Below are 19260 nucleotides of genomic sequence, written 5' to 3'. Positions count from 1 at the left end.
TATTTTGTGTTTTACACAATAATCGGTAGAGTTTTATTCCATTCATGTATAATCGGCTGAGATTCTCAAAAATCTTGATAGTTTTCAAAATGGCGGCCATAATTTACTATTCATTGTATGGCGCGAAAATATCTGCATTTCCCGGCAACTCCAGATATTCCAAAAAATATTTTGAGGCGGCATTTCAAGGTTAAATTTTTTTATTGAATTATTATTTTTATCCTTTTAGTAAATTTATGATTTTAATTTGAGGCGTTATTTAGGAAAATTTCTTATGTCTCTTTATTTTATTGCTTTGACAAAAAGAAACGACATTACCTACCAGGGTCCTCTAGTGCAGGGGTGTGGGACGATAGAATTGTACCCTTAGATATTCATGGATCGGGGTAATTTGGATGGTGGTAGCCTAACCTAATGATAAATATATATTAAAAAAAACTGTTTACATTATTACTAGAAGTTTCTACTAGCTTCATCTATTAGAAAAATTTCACATGTTACAATGATTAACGATCTACAAGTTGCCATACTGATCTGATGTAAAATCTTGGAGATTAGAACCATTTTACTGAAAGAAGGTTTTTTAGCGATTAGCAACAGAAGATGGAGATTCCATTTGGGGTAGTGAGATATGTTAATAGGGGGATAGGATTGTATTGTCCCAATGTTATTTGGATATTATTATTTTTATCGTTAGTTTGTATAGGTTCTTCTTTTAACATTTTAATTATATATCGAATTTTTAAATATTATTAATATAAAATTTGCAAAATTTTTAATCATTGTTTTATTAAATATTTAATTTTTGACAATAATTATCTATTTTCTTTTGTTAATTTCCAATGATCTTCAGAGAAATCTTTAAGGATATATATATTGATACTTTCTTTCCATCCTTCCATCCTTCTATCCTTCTATCCTTCCTTCCTTCCTTCCTTCCTTCCTTCCTTCCTTCCTTCCTTCCTTCCTTCCTTCCTTCCTTCCTTCCTTCCTTCCTTCCTTCCTTCCTTCCTTCCTTCCTTCCTTCCTTCCTTCCTTCCTTCCTTCCTTCCTTCCTTCCTTCCTTCTCTTCCTTGCTTCCTTCCTTCCTTCCTTCCTTCCTTCTTTCCTTCCTTCCTTCCTTTCCTTCCTTCCTTCCTTCCTTCCTTCCTTCCTTCCTTCCTTCCTTCCTTCCTTCCTTCCTTCCTTCCTTCCTTCCTTCCTTCCTTCCTTCCTTCCTTCCTTCCTTCCTTCCTTCCTTCCTTCCTTCCTTCCTTCCTTCCTTCCTTCCTTCCTTCCTTCCTTCCTTCCTTCCTTCCTTCCTTCCTTCCTTCCTTCCTTCCTTCCTTCCTTCCTTCCTTCCTTCCTTCCTTCCTTCCTTCCTTCCTTCCTTTCTTTCTTTTATTTCTTAAAAAATATAAATCATCTCATAAGTCGTGTTCATTTTAGGAATATATAATTCAACACAATTTTTTTTTAATATAGGTGACTGCCTGAGTGAAAATAATTTGTGTTCTCAAATCTGTTTAGACGTTGATAAGGGAATCTTTGAATGTGACTGTTTTGTTGGTTACGATTTAGCGGAAGATGGATACTTCTGCAAAGGTAAAGTTTCAATTTTTCCTATAAAATTATGAATAAAAACTTTAAAATTTTTTTGAGGAAAGTAAAATATGTTATAATATCACAATCAAGAATTAACTATCACAAGAAGAACGATAAAATGAAGGAGGCAGCGTCTTATGACTATTATATTGTTCTAACTCTATTTTATGAAACAACTTTGTCTTAGTTAATTTTTGGGAAAGAATGAGGGGTGGTGGAAGCCATTTTTAAAATATAGATATTTTGATTGCGATTAAATATTTTTAAAAAAATCTTTCTGAAGATTTTATTTTGCCCAAAATTTTGAGCCAAAATTCTTCGGAGATCAACTCTTCAAGAGATCAAAATCTACAGATTTTTTTATCATGAAGAACATTATAAACTTTGCTTGGTTAGTAGTATAGTATACCTGCGATATATCTAAAACGATATTCGGCAAGGAAAATATATTATCTATGGTAGTGTTGTTAAACGGCTCGATTTGAGCCGATTTTTAAAAACGGCTAGCTCAGGTCAACATTATAGCCAGGAAAATATTGCCTAAGTGTCTAGATTTCGCTAATAGATGTTCAATCCTATGTGCCACGTATGAGCAAAATCTTTAGGCTTGCGTAATATTTTTCTGGATAAAATATTGAGTTAGCCGTTTTAAAATTTTTTTTAAAATCTATTATTCGAAATAATTTCTAAAATAATTTTTAAAATTATAATCGTAGATTTTTTCATATTTGAATTTATTCTTAATTATTTATAGCGCTCCTTGTTAAAACTTTTTATTTATTTATTTTTTTTAAAAAAAAATATAGAATTTAATTTTATCCAATTCTCTAATATTCGACGAATCGAATCGAATCAAATATTCGACAAATCGAATCTAATATTTTATTATTTCTTTCGGATACAAATATAAAATTATTCAATTTGCAATTAAAAACCGAAAACGAATAGTGCAAATATTTTGTAGGTTATAAAACATACCTACTACTATTATTTAAGGGAGGAGGGGGGGAGGGTGTGATAGCTCGGAGATCGGAAAAATTATTTTGAGTTATTAAGTTTATATTGATTATTTTAATTATTTTGTATTTAAATTAAAGATTTGGTTATTTAAATGTAGTATCTAGTGACACAAAGTCGCTACTTACAATTGAGCCGATTTTTAAAATACGGCTAACTTCAGTATTCCATCCAGAAAACAATTGTGCGAGCCGGAAGATTTTTCCTCATAGAAGGCACAAAGGTTTGGACATCTAAAATCTAGAGGCTCAAGCGATATTTTTCTTGGTTAATATATTGAGCGTGTCGTTTTTTTAAAGAATTATGCATCACTAATAATGACGCATTTTTGGAATGTGGGGAGGGGGGAGGGAGAGTTACATATATGTTTGCCCAAAAATATGATTAGGGGGTATCATTTTTATAAGATCTGCCATAAAATTTTAAAAATAGAAAGTAATTCAATAAAAAAAAAAAATTATAAGCCAGAGTTTGGAATGGGAAGGGAACCGGGAAAAATCTAGAAACAGGAAACATAATCTAGAATCTTCTATTTAAAACTAAGAACCAGAATCCATTTTAAAATTTCCAGGAACACCTGTCTTATATTATTTATTTTTTTAAAAAAGTGATTTCTGAGGGTTTATTTGTCACTATCGTTTACAAAATATTTAGAGAAGCAGAACAACCATTATTAAAATATTGAGAACCGGAAATCCAGAACTACCTTAAAAGAACGGAAAAACCAGAACCACCATTTTGAAAATGTTAAACCGGAAGTCAGAACCCTTTTTAATATAAGTCGCTAGCTTAGTAGGTAACCCAAAAATTTTAAGAATTAAACCATCTCCGAATCGACCTCAGACCATGACGATATAAAACTGTATAATTCCAGTATTATCTTATTTATCTTTAAACTAAATTAAAAATGTTCGAAATGTAAATTTATGCAGATATGTCTAATTCCATCGCGAAAGATGTAACCCAACATGAAATGCATCTATCCAAAAATGATATTCACGGCTCATCCACTACTACAAACAAGGCATCTATGAATACAGCTGGTTTTATCACCCCGATAAAAATTATTCCATTCCCTGTATCGTCTAACATCCGTTCCTCGATGAGTCAAAGACCATCGTTCTCCAAAATGATTGGATCAAGAAGGAGCGTCGCAAAATACGGGGGTAAAAATAACGACATAAAATTTCCCGAAAAATTATTGCACCACGAAATAATAAACACAATCGGGGAACAAAATAGTAGTAGTAATGATGTTAATAATCGATATTCCCCGTCATTTTCCCATTTTTTATCGACCAAAATACCCTTTTTAATACATCACCATTCAAAATATAATCGCGATAATTATAATAATAATAATTATAATGATGGAGGGGGGAAAAAATCGAAAACTACGGGGAGAGGCATGGTAGAGTGGCCACAAATGGGTGTTATTATTAATGATGAACATCGAAATACCACGCTAGACGTGGAAGGGAATAATAGGAAAAAAAATGATAATTATGTATACGACGATTTTTACTATGGTAAAATAGAACAAAATAAATTTGACGATGATGATGAAGACATTGTTCGAAAGAATGATAAGGAGATAAGTGGCGATAAAATGATAATGGAGGATTATTTGACCAGTCGAGAAAATATTTATCGATTGGAAGATGAAATTTGTAACGTTTGCCTTAATAATAATAATAATGTTAATAATAAAAATAATAATAATAATGATGAAAGCCGAAAGAGAAATAATCTTAATGAAATCTTGACTTTAGCCGACGCGAACGAAGGAGACAATGTTACGTTGTTGTGCCCTCCCTCGGGAAAAGGTTTCAAACAAACAAAAAACAAAAAAAAACTTTTATTGAAATAAGTTCTAATTTTAAAAAAGCTAAATATAAAAGAGATATTTTATATTAAATTTTAATCATATTTTTTTCTTTTTTTACAGATATAAAAATGATAACAATGTTATAATTTCCATCTTTTTATTTTTTCCGTTTATGAAACTTTCGCGTATTTATTTTAGAAAATAACCTATAAATCTTATTTACTTTAATTATTTTCCTTTCTTTACACTCTTTTTCTCCATTTTATTGTTAATTTATGATCATTATTCCCTTGTGGATTAATTTACTAACATAATTTTAGTAGCGTTTTTTGTTATTATTAGGGCCAAATAAAAATTTTATTAGTCCCCGAGGGGTATACTGGGTAGTGTTGTTAAACGGCTTTTAAGCCGATTTTTAAAAAACGGTTAACTCTATATTTTAGCCAGAAAAATGATTGCCTAAACCTGGTGATTTCGCGAAAAGTTGTCCAAACCCTTTGTGGCATCTGTGACCAAAATCTTCAGGGCCTGGGTAATATTTTTTTGAATCAAAATATTGAGTGTTTAACAAAACTAATACTAGGAACCGACACTCCAAGCATTTTTAAAAATGATCAATACAAAAAAAAACTATAGATATTTTGACTTGATTTATGCTAAACTTCGTTTCTGAAAAGTTAGACGCGTTTTTTATAGAAAGTTATTTAAAAGATAAAATCATTTGAGTTTGAGAGCAAAAAAATAACATTTTAATATAATTTTTTTTTTTTAAATTATTTAATTTAAATATTAAATTTTTAATTTTTTTGCATGTTTTTTAAAACAGAATTTTTATGATTTATTTTTTATGAAAAAAATAATATTTAAGATAATTTTTGCTTTTAAAGTACAATTGTCTAAAAAATATTAAATCTTTATAAGAATATATTTTTTGAGTGAGATATGACAATTTTGAAATGGAGGTGTGAGATACGTCCTATTCAACTCGCGCTATTTCTTTGACCTTACCCTGGGTTTCCCGGGTAGCGGTGCGAATTAGCAGAGAATTATACAAAATAGGCTATAATTTTTGTATTCCCCCCCCCCCCCATGCCATATATTTTTTCTCAGTTTGATGACATCTTTAATTAATTGCTTTTTTCATTTAAAGTTCTTTGATCAAAATTTTTTAAAAAACAACTATGAGTTATATAAATATTTTCAAAAGTAACTTACAATGTAGATAGTTACTTTTGAAAATATAACCAACTCGTTACTTTAAAAAAAAATGTAATAAGTAGTAACAGAAACAATTTACCATTTTTTAACAATATATAAATTATATAAAATTGGGCGGACAGATGAAACTTTGAAATATTATAATTTAGTGAAAAAAATTTTTTTTGACCAACTAAATCCTTCTTACAACCCTCTAAAACCAACTTTTTTTTTAAAAAAAACTTGAATATTTTCCCTAACAGAATAATGAAAATTGGTCATATTTATCGAAATACTGACTTCCAAAGATTTTATAATTCTCAGCTATTACGCAGAATTTTTTTTTTATCTCATTCAAAAATCAACTTATTTAAACGATTTTTACCCTTGTGGATTGTCGATATTTTAAACTAACTCTTAAACGATTTGTAATATTGTACCCATATCATATTCGATTAAAAAATCGATTTTTTTTTAAATTATAAAAAAATATTTTATCGCAATTAACGCCAACTTGCGTTAAAGATTTATGTTAAAGATATAACCTTAAAAACTATTTATTATTATTTTTTCTTACAAATTAAAATAAAAGATGTTGTTTCCAATTTATACAATTGATTCTTGGATAAAGATGATTCAAATTGTTATAAAATATTATTAATATTTCCCCAAATTAATTTTTTATAATGATTATAATTTTTTTTTATATTAAAAAATTACCGTTTAAATAGTAATATATAAAACGATAAATATTAAATATATTAAAAAAATAATATAACACAAAAAATAAATTTTCTAATAAATTAAAATAAATTTTTATCATTTGGAAAAAAAAACTTTAATAACTAATCTCAAATTTAACTCCAATTCATGGCATCAAGCCACTCTCCCCTGCAATAAAGAAGGCATAGAGTTACGATCACCCATTCTCGCCCGGATTGGCTAGTTCCAAAATAATAACTGATCACCTGTCCTTGCCAGATGGGTTGCTTGACGAAGCCTATATCATATGGGAAGCCTTAGTCGGAGATGAATGTCAACCTCCAGCCTCCCATAAATAAAAGGGTTGGGATAATCCGATAATCTCAAGATCCGTTGATTACCTCTTTTCAACCCTGATGTCTGAAGATCACGCTTTACTAGCTTCTTTCAATCAAGGTTCTCGGTATGAATACTTATTCCCTCCAAAAATCTTAATCTCGATCTGTCAAACCAAGAATTCAGCTTTGCAGTAGCCATTCGCTTAAATGTGAAAGCCTCCGTCTCATAAAGTGCACCAAGTGCAAGAAGCCAGTAAGTCTAACTAACCCCCCCCCCCCCCCCCCCCCCCACCCTCCAGACTATAACATCCTTGGAAGCCAGGCTCTTAACCTTAAAAAGCGTGGCAGAGTCTTAAGAACTTAATCAGGAGGCCCAAAAGGAGCGTCTACTCACGTTAAGGCATAGAAATTCAGATCATAAAATCTAATTTCATATGTTCATGGTTCATTCATCGGACAACCGGAATAATCTAGATCTTTTTCCTCTTTCCTTATATATTTAGAATTTTTTTTTTCTTATTTCTCAAATTAAGAAATATCATGTACTTTTTTTTTATTCCCATTTATATTCGTGATTAATAAAAAAACTTTTTTTCCCCTTTCTCAATTACAAATTTCTTTATAAATTAAATTGATTTTTCTCGTAAATTTTTAATTAATAATAAATCATTATTTCTTTTCTTTTTCTCTGTTAATTTTTTTAAATTATATTATTTTTTGATATAGTTCTTTTTGTAATTATTATTTTTTTAATTTTTATCTATTTTTAACAATTTAATTTTCATTATTTTCGTAATTATAAATATATTAAAATTGAAATATTATAATTTGTTATTTAAATCAAAAATTTAAAAAAAATATACTAAAACTTTACTTTTGTCATTTTTGAAATTGTTTACATAATTTTTTTTTTGATAATCTCTGAATTCATTTTTTTTTACACTCGAATGAATTTTCGATAGAATGTCTTCTCCTATTTTCGCTCATTTTCAATGCCTTGAATTTCTTCGTTTCATTCACAATATCTTCGTGTTTACGATCTTACTAATTTTCGATAACATGATGATTATTCTTCCCGGCCAAATCTCCTACATGATTTGTGCTGATCTCGTTTTTATGATCCAAAATTACTTCCAAACATTTATATAAAACTTATCTCCTACCCACAGAAATTTTTATCCGGCCCAAAATAGAGTTAATAAAAAGAAATTCACCCTTGTGGAGTAAAAACAAATGTCGTCATCAACTTTAAATTACTGCCGGAAGAATTTTAATATTGCTCTTAATAATCATAATATTTTATTTCGGTCAAACCTAGATATTTATTTATGAAGCAAAATTAACTCCACCTTGCGGAAAAAGTCTTGTAGCAAGATTTAATTTAGAAACTATTTATCGTAACATTTTCTTCTTGCAATCTAAACTAAAAGATGTTTGTCTAGTTAGATTTTTAGATTAAAATGAGATTAATTTTTTTAAATATTATTAATCTTTTTCTAAATTTATTCTGACACTTATGATTTAAAAGCCATTTTTTTAAAAAAAATTAAATATTTTTTCCCATAAGAGCAACATTCATTTTCCACATTTTATATACCCAGTAGGGTTTAATTCGATCATATTTGACTTTAATTAATTATAAAAAAAAATGGAGAGCTAATTTTTAATAAAATAATTTTTACTTATGAAAAAAAATATATTTATTTATAAATAAATAAATAAATTATTTTGAAATAAATAAATATTGTTAATGGTAAAAAAAAAACAACATGCGTTCTTTAAAAAATGAAAATTTTACTTTTTTTATAATTTTTTAAATGCAACAATAGTTGCAAGTAACAATAGCCTCATATATATATATTTTGGGAGAGAAATTTATTTTGCGCAATCATTGTTATATGATGTAGTGATCTGCATCGGGCCTGATTTTTCAATCCCAGTCCGACCCTAAATTTTTTTAAAAAAAGTTTTTGCCGGCCCGGCCCGAAATTCTTTAAAAAAAATTTACCGACCTGGCCCGGTCCGAATTTATTTAAATATAGAAATTAATTTTTATAATTACTCAAAATAAAAGACATATGTTATATGTCATTTAGTTTCAATAAATAAAATAAAATATTTTTATTTTACATAAAAAATTCAATATAAAATTGATAAATTTAGATATATTTCAAAAAATTTCCAAGGCTGACCCGAGGCCCGATTTTTCTTTAAACCCGATTATTTTAAATAGAATTTGCGGGCCGGGCCTAACTTTGCAGATCTCTAATATGATGCTTAATTTTGTGCATTTATTTTTGTTAATTTATCAATTCATCAATATCACGATAAATATATTTTACGTGATACGTGATAAAAATATTTTCGCCCTCAGGTTGTGAATACAAAAGAGCTACGCTAGGTTTTCCATAAAAAACCATCAAAATAGTTAATTAGGGGGAGAAAATGAGGAGCCTTCCAAACATTTGTGGGCAAGCCGCACGTACTTGTTGTACGCATAACAGTCCAAGAACTGTTATTTAAACGTCTATAAGGCTAATAACAAAAAGAATTGGGCAAAACAAAAGCCTATTATGATTGAGAAAGATTATTTGTAAATTTATAATTTATTTTTTTCAAAATGTGGTAAAAAAGAATATAAAAAGAAAAAGAAAGCATTAAAATAAAAAGTTAAAATCATTATTTTTTTTTTATTATTAATGATCCTATATTTTCAATTTTCAAATAATAAATAATATAAAGTATTAAAAAAACGAAAATATAATATTTTATGTTTTAATATATTTAAAAATGTTTGAAAAATATATAATAATACTATAAAAAAAAAGAACGGAGATGGTGTGACGCAGGGAAACAAAAATGAAAAAGGGACGTAAGTGTTGTCTAGGATAGCTCTTTGGCTAGAAGACTACCATTGAAACTGATATAATTAGCTTTGAGAATCGCTATGGATAATCGTTGACGAAGAAAAAAACCCTCTCGAGGTTCTTCTGAGAGTTTGCTGATTTGTGATCCTAAGTTTTTGAAAAATGCTAAGGCGAGTTTGCCGAAGGTGCCAAGAGTGTTTGATATGATTGGGATGAAACAATGATCATTCATAATTTCTGTGTATTTAGAAGTTTTAAGTTGTTCCATCTGGTCAAGGATGTTGATGGCGTGGTTGGATGGGGCCAAGGGGTCAATACAGGAATAGTCCCATACCAAAAGTTGGCCTCTCCTCCATGGGATTTGAGAGATCCCGTCAGGACGTTTACCGTCAGATCTAAAAAGACCCTGTGGTTTTAGAGTGGAAGGAATTTGAGCGGATTTCAGTGCATGTTGGATGATTGTATTACATTGCTTGTGTCTGATGAATCGTCCATTGCAGGAGCGACAATGTAAACTATGTCTACCCTTCGAGGCAACTGGCGAGTTGCAACCTGAGCAGATGTGAGGGTGAGTGATGGAACAATTTAGACGAATGCCGATGGCGTGGGTAAATTCATTGTTGGATAGTTGAAGCTGAAGATTGGTAGATGGGATGGCCTCAAGAAACTCATGTCCCGTACCATTGAGCAGGGAAGAGAATAGGGTGCGGTCGGTAGATTGCATGCTAGATAAGAGAGTTTCAACGCAGCGAGCAACCACTGGTGCATCCCAGTCTTTCTGTCTATGGGTGGTGGGGGGAAGAGAATCAGCATTGATCCTTGTTTTCCAAATATCCATAGCCACGATTAAGGAAAGGTCTTCTTTAGAATTATGGGCGGTGGTTATTGGCTTTGTCAAGAGACTACTCGATATGAAAGTAGTTATTGCTAAGTCAAGTGGAGATCTGATGCCGAGACCACCAAATTTGGTTGGAAGAGTTGCCTGGGCCCAAGCGGTTTCGTTAAATCTGATATTTACTATTTTTTCGGTTAAGTCCTTTATTCCTTTTTTGTAAGTTTGGAGAGGAATAGAATATTTAAAAATTGGTGTTGACCGAAGTGCGTAAAGAATCCTTGGTATAAAAAAGAAATTTTTTAGCAAAAAAAGGACTTGTGTGATGGAAGAAGTGTAAAGATGTCCTCCAGTTTAAGGAGTATGTCAAGTGTGGTATGAAGAAAGGTGCTTATTGCCTCGTGTCCTCCTACAGGCGATCCTAGATGTGTTAATTCAACGCTTGATGTGACTTTGAAATCGTGAGTGTTGGGAGCATTAGAATTTAAAAGTGAGAATTCAGATTTGCTCTGGTTAAGCGAAAGACCAATGGCTGTGCCCATTTCTTTAATTATGGTGACTGCTTTGGCAATTTCACTACTGGGACCACTCAAGATTCCATCATCAATATACCAAGCGTGGAGCGATAGAGTACATGAAGAGTTTATTGATTTTATCATGTCATTGATTCCAAGACTAAAGAGAAGGGATCCGAGAGGGTCACCCTGTTGGATACCCTCGACAGAAAGTATCTTTTCTTTGTTGAATTGTAAGATTGTTGGTGATTGGTAGCAAGAGAAAAGTAATTTGGTGTAAGCGGGGAAATGGAAGCAAGTTGAATGTAGGAACGTGTTGCGCGAAAGAGTGTTGTAGGCGTTAGAGAAGTCAATTTTTTTATTTTTTTTAAAAAAAAGAAAATTGTTTTTCTACAATTGTGTAATATTATATTTTATCCATTTTTAATTAATATGTGTTATTTTATTTTGACGTAATTGTGTTTTGCAATTTTATTGTTATTTAGATATTGTTAAATTGTCGAATTAGACAATAAAGTAAAGAAAAAAAAACGAATTGCATACATCTAATTATTTAATTTATAAATATCAACACTAGATAAAATTGAACGTTTTTTTTTAAATATAATTTTGAGTCCAATTCTCACTAATGTTGTCAGCCACCAAACCCAGTATTTTAATAAAATAATATAACGTAGCATCGAAATTTCGTTATAAATAGATGTCTCATCTTCATTTACAAGCTTTTCCTTCCTTTCTACCCTTCTATTTGAAAATTAAAAAAATTCATTGACTCTTGAAATCCTCTTAAACATTTATATTCCCGAGTATTAGGGGGATGATTAATCAACTTCCGGCCAAACAAGGTGGTTTGAGATGATTTCTCCCTCTCAATCTAGTATCTTTGTCAGCATCTCTTCTCGTCTTCAATGTGAGAGGTTATTAGTAATCTTATGAGACAAAGTGATAATCTATTTGAAACTCCCTGTGACATATAAAGGAAATATTTATGCCTTTCATCTCTTCCAAAGTCCACTGGACAAGGAGATGTTTTAAACCATTTTCTGGCTAACTTTAACAAGAAATTGATGGGGGTTAATTAATGCCAAAATAAAGTTTAGAAATAAATAATTCTTACGACAATTGTCATTTTTCTGTATTTCATTAAATTCTGATGTATTCCTTGTGGGGAAGGAAGGGGGGGTTCATTTTGATATTAAAAGAATTTATTAAGGAAATAGTATTTTCCACTTAAATTTTTTTTTTAAATCGAAAAAATGAAGAATTTATTTCAGGGGAAATTTTTCCCGGAGTATTCTTTTCAGCGGGAATTTATTTTTTCCGGGGAATTTTCCTCTTAATAAATAAAATATAATATTATCCATATATATAATAAATCTTATGATTATCCATAAACTTAACTAATGGATCTCTTTTGTTCTTCTCCTCTTTGCATTTTAACTGCATTTTAATTTTATGAGAAAACTAAAAATATTTTTTTTTAGATTTAATAAATCTCAAATACGAATTTGAATTGACAAAAAAATGATATAAATAAATGACTACAAATATGTGTAACATATAGCATATCTCGATCTCTTCTTGCTGTCGTTTATAAATCAACCACGCAATAAAATTGTTTTTTAAATTAAATTTTGATCATAATAATTTTGTTTTTTTAATATTTCTTATCAAAAATGAAAATTTATAATTTAATATAAAATAAAATTAGAACAAAATTTCTATTATAGACATTAAAAAAAAATTTATTTTATGTTATCAATAAATTATGTGAGATGTGGTCAAAAATACAAAACCAGAAAATATGCTAAAAAAAAAGGTCTTATGTTATATCATTTACCTCCTCCTCAACTAATTGACATAATATTTGCGAAAGCACCGAAAATTTCGCCCTTTTTCTAACATTGTAAACTTATCCTTTTTTTTAATGGTGAGGGGGAAGACCATCTGTTTAAAATATAAGCTGATTGGGAGAAAAAACATGTAATGTGATCAAAATTTATAACAATTATATGTCCAAAGAATTTTAAAAGGGTATAGCTAGCCAGAATGGTTTCTAGCGTAACTGATAAGACATAAACGACATGTGACTGAAGGACTTTATACTATTTTTATTTGTAATGTTAAACCGTTTGATTTTTAAAAATGGCTTAACCCATTAGCTTAGCCAATACTACGCAAGCTGATTCGCTCATAGATAGCAAAAAGATTTGCACATCTATTAAAGAAAAACCCAAGGCTTGGGTAATATTATTTTAGTTAAAATCTTTATCAACAGTTTGTTTTGAATTAAATATTTTCGCAAACATTTTAGATTTCCTTTTCCGGTCCAAACCTGCATATCAACAATTAGGCGGAAAATTTCCGATGTCAGGGAAAAAATATTTTTCAGTTTTTACCTTTCGGTTAGAACTGATATTTTGCTACGAGGGTCTCGTCATGCGAGTTGCCTTCAAGGATGAATGTTCTAGGAAAAAGTCTGGATCTCGAATTCTAAAACGGATGAAACGTAGGAGGCGGCATTGCAATGATGGACGATATCTTTTATTGTTGTATTTGAAGAATGGAAAATTAAAATGCGCTATATTTAATACCACCCTTGATTCGCGTTTAATCGAAGAAATAAAGTATTTTTTTGGATTTTCTAAATTTTAAATTTTTTTAAAAAAAATAAATAACAGAAACCTGCAGAAGTATCATTTGCGCGACCGGGCCCAAATTTTTTTTACCAATAATATTTTGCTGCCCGGCCCGGTTTTTAAAAAATATATTATATTTATTTTTGATTTTTATAGCTAATAATGATGATTTCAAATATTTGGTTCCGACCCGTGTACCCGGGGGCATAGGGCCGGGTCTGTAGGTCTATGAGTTGGATTGAACGAATGATATCTCATATTATATTTTTTAATTAAAAAAAATAATACTGAAACTTATATAAGACACCCTTACACAAATTACATTACCCACTATTTTATGTCTCTATGCTATAAATCAGATTTTTATGATATAATTAGTTTGCCAATATAACAAAACATTCTCTTGAGAAAAGCGCCCAGGACACCCATGGTGTTGGTTGATGTGGGAGATGGGGGGGGGGGGTGTGGTCATAGATTTTGAAATAAGGAGATAGTACCTTAAAAATAGGCTTTAACTATTATTTATTTATTTTTAGTTTTAGAGTGATAATTTATTCAGATCAGACCGCTATTTCAAATTCTAAGAATAAATTTTGACAAACGAGCTAGTTATGAGGTTTTATAAAGTTTAAAATTATATTTATTTATTTTTTTTCTTTGCGGGGATTTCAAAAAAAACAGCTCTCAGGTCCAATTGGCGCGAAATGTTTGGCACAATATAACGGTTAACATTGATAAAAAGGGAATTAAACTGGTGATGAGCGAAGGGATTTATAGTTCCACGACAAAATCTAGGTATGATGTAATAAGTTCCTCCATTTTCTACTCACGTTTAAAAGACCTGATAATTGACGAAATTCAATTGGGCGGATTACCTAAATCTCGAACGCATTTTGACCTAAAAAATTATGACGATTATAAATATGTTAAACGAGGAATCCGGGGATGTATAAGAAAGGTTTTTAAATTGATTTATTTTTTTCGATATTTTATTACATAAAACGTAACGTCGGTATCCTTTCAAACCCTTTCTATCTAAACTATTTCAACATGTTTTATACGATATCCTAAGTTCGAAAGCTAAGTAACCAATAGAAAATGCCCTATTTTATCGTTATTTAAAAATTTCTATTTAATCCTTTGTAATTAATGTAACTGTAAAGTAACTGCAACTAGTTACAGTTACATTATCTTTTTATTAGAAAATTTGCTCAACCTTGATATCTCTCCTTTCAAAATTTCTTTATTAATAGTTCGGTTACTGTTCAAAAAATTGTAACGATTTTTTCGGTTTCGCTATTCAGTTTGATACTTTGCGTTGGTCTAAATACCATTTTTATATAATGCGTTATTATCATTTTTTTTTTTAAATTTATAAATTAATAGACGTGTGTTAATCACAATTTTCTATATTTTAGGTACGGGTTCAAGATCAATTAACACCCTTAATCTATTCTTTAAAGGGTGGTATATGTGGTAAACCAGAGCTGGACCACATATCTCATGATTACAAATGTAAGTTACGTCAATCAGTTATATCTCTAAAATCCATTTGATTTCTTTAATAATAAATAACCATATATTATCATCTTTTTGAAGATTTCTTTAAAAAAATGATTTATAATAATAAATATCTTTATATCAGAGACCTGCTGAGATACCATTTGCACGAGACCCGGCTCGGATTTTTTTTTTAAGAAAAATTTTCGACCCGGATTTTTTATTAAAAATTTTATTACGGCCCGGCCCATGTACCCGGGTCGGGCCGGGCCTGCAGGTCTCTATTTTATACATTTCTGTTTCAATTCAATTTTCCTTTTTTTTATCGTAATTATCAGCGTACGAAGAGGTGCCATACTTCAATGGAGTAGATAGCTATATTCAATTTTCGTACCCGTTCGACAAGTATAATTCAAATTATCTTAACAGAAATAAGCGCCATAAAAATCATTTTTAAAACAATAATGTCAATGTCGTGCTTGAAGACATAGTCCAATTCTTAAAATATAATTATAATTTTCTATAAATTCATAGCTATAAAAAGGATTTTTTTTATGTCAATTTTTTAAAACTTTTTCCTCAGAATTCTCAAAATACAATCGAAACAGAAAAGTTCCAACATGCTATCCCTACATTTTATAGCGCACGATCCTAACGGTATATTGGTCTGTTTTCTATCCAAGAGTGGGTTGGGTGTAAATCAACTAATTATACTAGCCATTTTCGACGCCAGCTTTAAATTGATCGTTGGAATAGAAAATTACTTTTACGTTTCCAAACTAAAACACCGTCAATTAGCTTTGGGCATTCCACATTCCCTCATATTGAATAATGATGAAAGGTTTTTATTGCATATTATTTTAAAATAAATTTCAGACCATAAAAATTCATATATATATATAAATGTCGTATGGGGATTCGGAATCTCTCAATTTCAAATCATTTATCGAGGGCGATTTAAAAAATTTTTTTGATTTAACTGGAAATATATTCCAACATGTGTAGAGTATTTAGCTTATAAATTTCAGCCATAGACATTTTAGTATTTTTTAATTTATATATAAAATTTAATATAAATTATGAGTAGTTCTAAAGTTCGTTGCAAAATTGCTTGAAATTTACAGTTTGGATACTCTATACATGCCGAAATACGATTCCTGTAAAATCAGATTTTCAAAAACTAAAAATATGCTATTCTATGGGCTCAAACCTAGAGGATGTAGTTTTCTTCTTTTCTTGGTTTTTACTGAAAACGTGGTTTTAAAGTTTTACAGCATCATCAAAAATATCTTTATATTAGTTGCTTATATATTAGAAAGCCGCAGGCTCGAGACCCCAGGGCCATATTTCAATTTTTTAAATTTAACCTATCGACCGGACTTGATTTTTTTTAAAAAAATATCCTGTACAAATGGTACCTCTGATTTTATACCCATATCGTGGCATGATTATAGGAGTAAGCTACTTACTCTAATTTCTTAAAAAAGATGGAAGAACAAAAAATCAACTTTTAACAGAGGAATAATTAAAAAAAATATCCTGTACAAATGGTACATGTGATTTTATACCCATATCGTGGCATGATTATAGGAGTAAGCTACTTACTCTAATTTCTTAAAAAAGATGGAAGAACAAAAAATCAACTTTTAACAGAGGAATAAATACAAATTCTAAAAATTAAATAATATATAAATTTTCATCAATTTGTAAAAACTGGGCAGACTAATTTTTGATCATAACAGTGGCCTAATAGAAGTGTTCTAACTTCGTTAAAGAGTTGTATGTTATCGAATCAAATTTCCATTTTCGTATTGACTCATTTACCTCTTGATTCGTTTATTATTCTGATCTCTTCCCTCATTTTTTCTTTATATAATAATAAACCGTATTTATTTTTCTTAATCACTACACTTTAATTTATCGATTTACACTTTAAAATTTTTTTTTATATAGTTTTTGTCATATATAAATTGTTATATAAAATATTTAAATATAAATAAATTATCATTATAAACGATAAAACATAGTGTTTTTAAAGTTAGTACTTAATTTTTACTACGGAAAAATATTGTATTTCGTTATTTTAAAAAAAAATTATAACTATATTTTTTGGAATGTAACGAGAAAAGTAATTCATTTTTTAAAAAAAATATCTTAAATATATTTCCTATCTTTATGATTTCCCAAATTTATAATTACTTATAAACCAAGCGCTCTTCTATAAAGTGTGTTTAATCTAGGAAAGCTTATTTGTGGAGAAAAACAAAGCACACATTTTAATATATTACACCAACTTTGAAACTAGTTTATTTTTAAATAAGGTCAAATAAAATTTTATTAATTCTAAATTTTTAACAAAAAATTACAATTAGTAAATCGCAAAAATTATTTTGTATATAAATATTAAAGATTATATTTTAAAATGCTGAATTATATGAAAAAAAAATATGAAATAACTTTCAAATGTAGCTATTTGTTAGATAATTTTTAATAAATGTAAAACTACTAACCTTATAATGTGTAACCTTTAACTTAATTTTTATCTAAAAATTTGATTTTGCGCGTAGATAATCGTTATATCCATCCATTTTTCTTTTATAAAAACAGATCCAACACGGGAACGGTAATAATCTTGGACAATGACGCTATATATCAAACTTACACCGTACCTAGGATTGCTTTAACAGATTACACCGTTCATTTAGGTATTTTAAAATAACTCAAAAATTTTTTATTTTAAAAAGCTTCTTTTTAAATTTATTTTTGAATAAAAAAAATGTCGTTCAAATTGATCTGAATTTGTTTAGCAGCCCAATACTATTGACTGTCAATCAAATCTATGACAACTCTTTGATAGTAAAGAAAAAAATTAGAATTAGAACAAAATAAATAAACTTATAAAATGTAATAATATTTTAATATAACCAACATAATAATAAAAGAATATTTGTTGCCAGTACCCATCTCAATTAAAATTTCGCAAAATTTATACTAGGTGGATTAGATGAAGCAACTTTCGGCAAAAACGCGGATCCCGACAAACGGTACCTACCAGAATGGGCATTTCATTACAAATTCAAGGGTTGTATTAGGAAACTGACGATAAACGATTTCGAGCTCATACCCGGAAACCGAAAAAGGAAATCAGACCTCGAAGATCTTGGGCGAAATAATCTTGAAAAAACTCCCCGAACGCCTGATACCGGAAATGCGAATATCTCAAATTATACCACGCGCATAAATGACGACGATATCGATGTTATAAAATATGTTTCCAAAAATGTTACGAATTGCGCAAAGCGCTAGATATGTTTTTAATTATAAAGGAGCGTTCAATTAATTTTATTTTTCATCAATAAAATTAGATTATTTTTTTAATTGTTACACTTTATTTGACACTTTTTATGAAATATATATAGAGGGAGTATCTCCGAATTTCAAACACTTTCGATTTTTGAAATTATATGAAAAATCTAGAGTAGTGATTTACCCCGTCGAATTGTGTTTATTTTTTATGTTTCCTTTCATAAAATAATATTTAAACACGTGACAAATTTACCGTTACATGCGAAAATTTTTTGTTTGAGTAGCGTCTTTGGGCCTCATCGGTGAGGGCATATATCACCTACCGTAAAGATCTGGCGAATTCTGCAAAGAGCGGGGAATTTTTAATGGAATCAGCAAATTGGTTCTGACACGGGGTATGATATGTATGTAATATAGGAAGCGACCACGTGATTCCGCCTTTTTCAATATTTTAAAAAATGTGTCTTAACACTTATCGCAATTTTTTTTATAATTTGGCTGTTGTTTAGTAAATATTTGGTCGTAGTTTAGCATGTCCTCGTAAAAAAATTCGTTGTTGTTTATAGCAAATGATCTGAGGTATCCACTAACCAAACGTCTAGATTATCAAAGATTACGGAACTATAAGTCCAAAATTTTCATGGCTAAAATTGTCTTAGATATTTGCACGAGGTAAATTTTTTCATGGCTGGAAATACAATTCTGACAAATAATCATTTCAAAACAAAAAAACGCCTAATATAAATGATCTAAAGTTTTATATTTAAACAAAAAAATTTGCTAAAACTCCTGGGACAATGAAGCATAATAGCCCTAGAATTTGCCTAAAGTCCTTAGGACATTTATAACGTCAAAAAGGTAAACATTCCACGAATCATTTTAATTTTGGTATTCCCGTTTCATCTTTTTCTTCACCTTCATCATAGAAAAAATTT

The 19260-nt window shown here is 29.6% G+C and overlaps 1 protein-coding gene across 1 annotated transcript; it reads left to right on the top strand.

Moving 5' to 3' along the window:
- Window positions 1-18401, top strand: LOC135928114 (uncharacterized). Its single transcript, XM_065464468.1, has 10 exons — window positions 1-189; window positions 1465-1584; window positions 3534-4427; window positions 13195-13507; window positions 14201-14477; window positions 14938-15034; window positions 15358-15424; window positions 15603-15860; window positions 17627-17724; window positions 18015-18401. Exons 1-10 carry the CDS (start codon window positions 45-47, stop codon window positions 18323-18325), a joined length of 2580 nt encoding a protein of 859 aa, XP_065320540.1. The 5' UTR covers window positions 1-44; the 3' UTR covers window positions 18326-18401.
- Window positions 18402-19260: the final 859 nt, after the last annotated feature.

This window comes from Gordionus sp. m RMFG-2023, chromosome 4 (genome assembly GCF_954871325.1).
Source record: "Gordionus sp. m RMFG-2023 chromosome 4, tfGorSpeb1-WG-v2, whole genome shotgun sequence".
Taxonomy (NCBI): Eukaryota; Metazoa; Nematomorpha; class Gordioida; order Chordodea; family Parachordodidae; genus Gordionus; species Gordionus sp. m RMFG-2023.
This window is presented reverse-complemented; position numbering and strand designations above follow the sequence as displayed.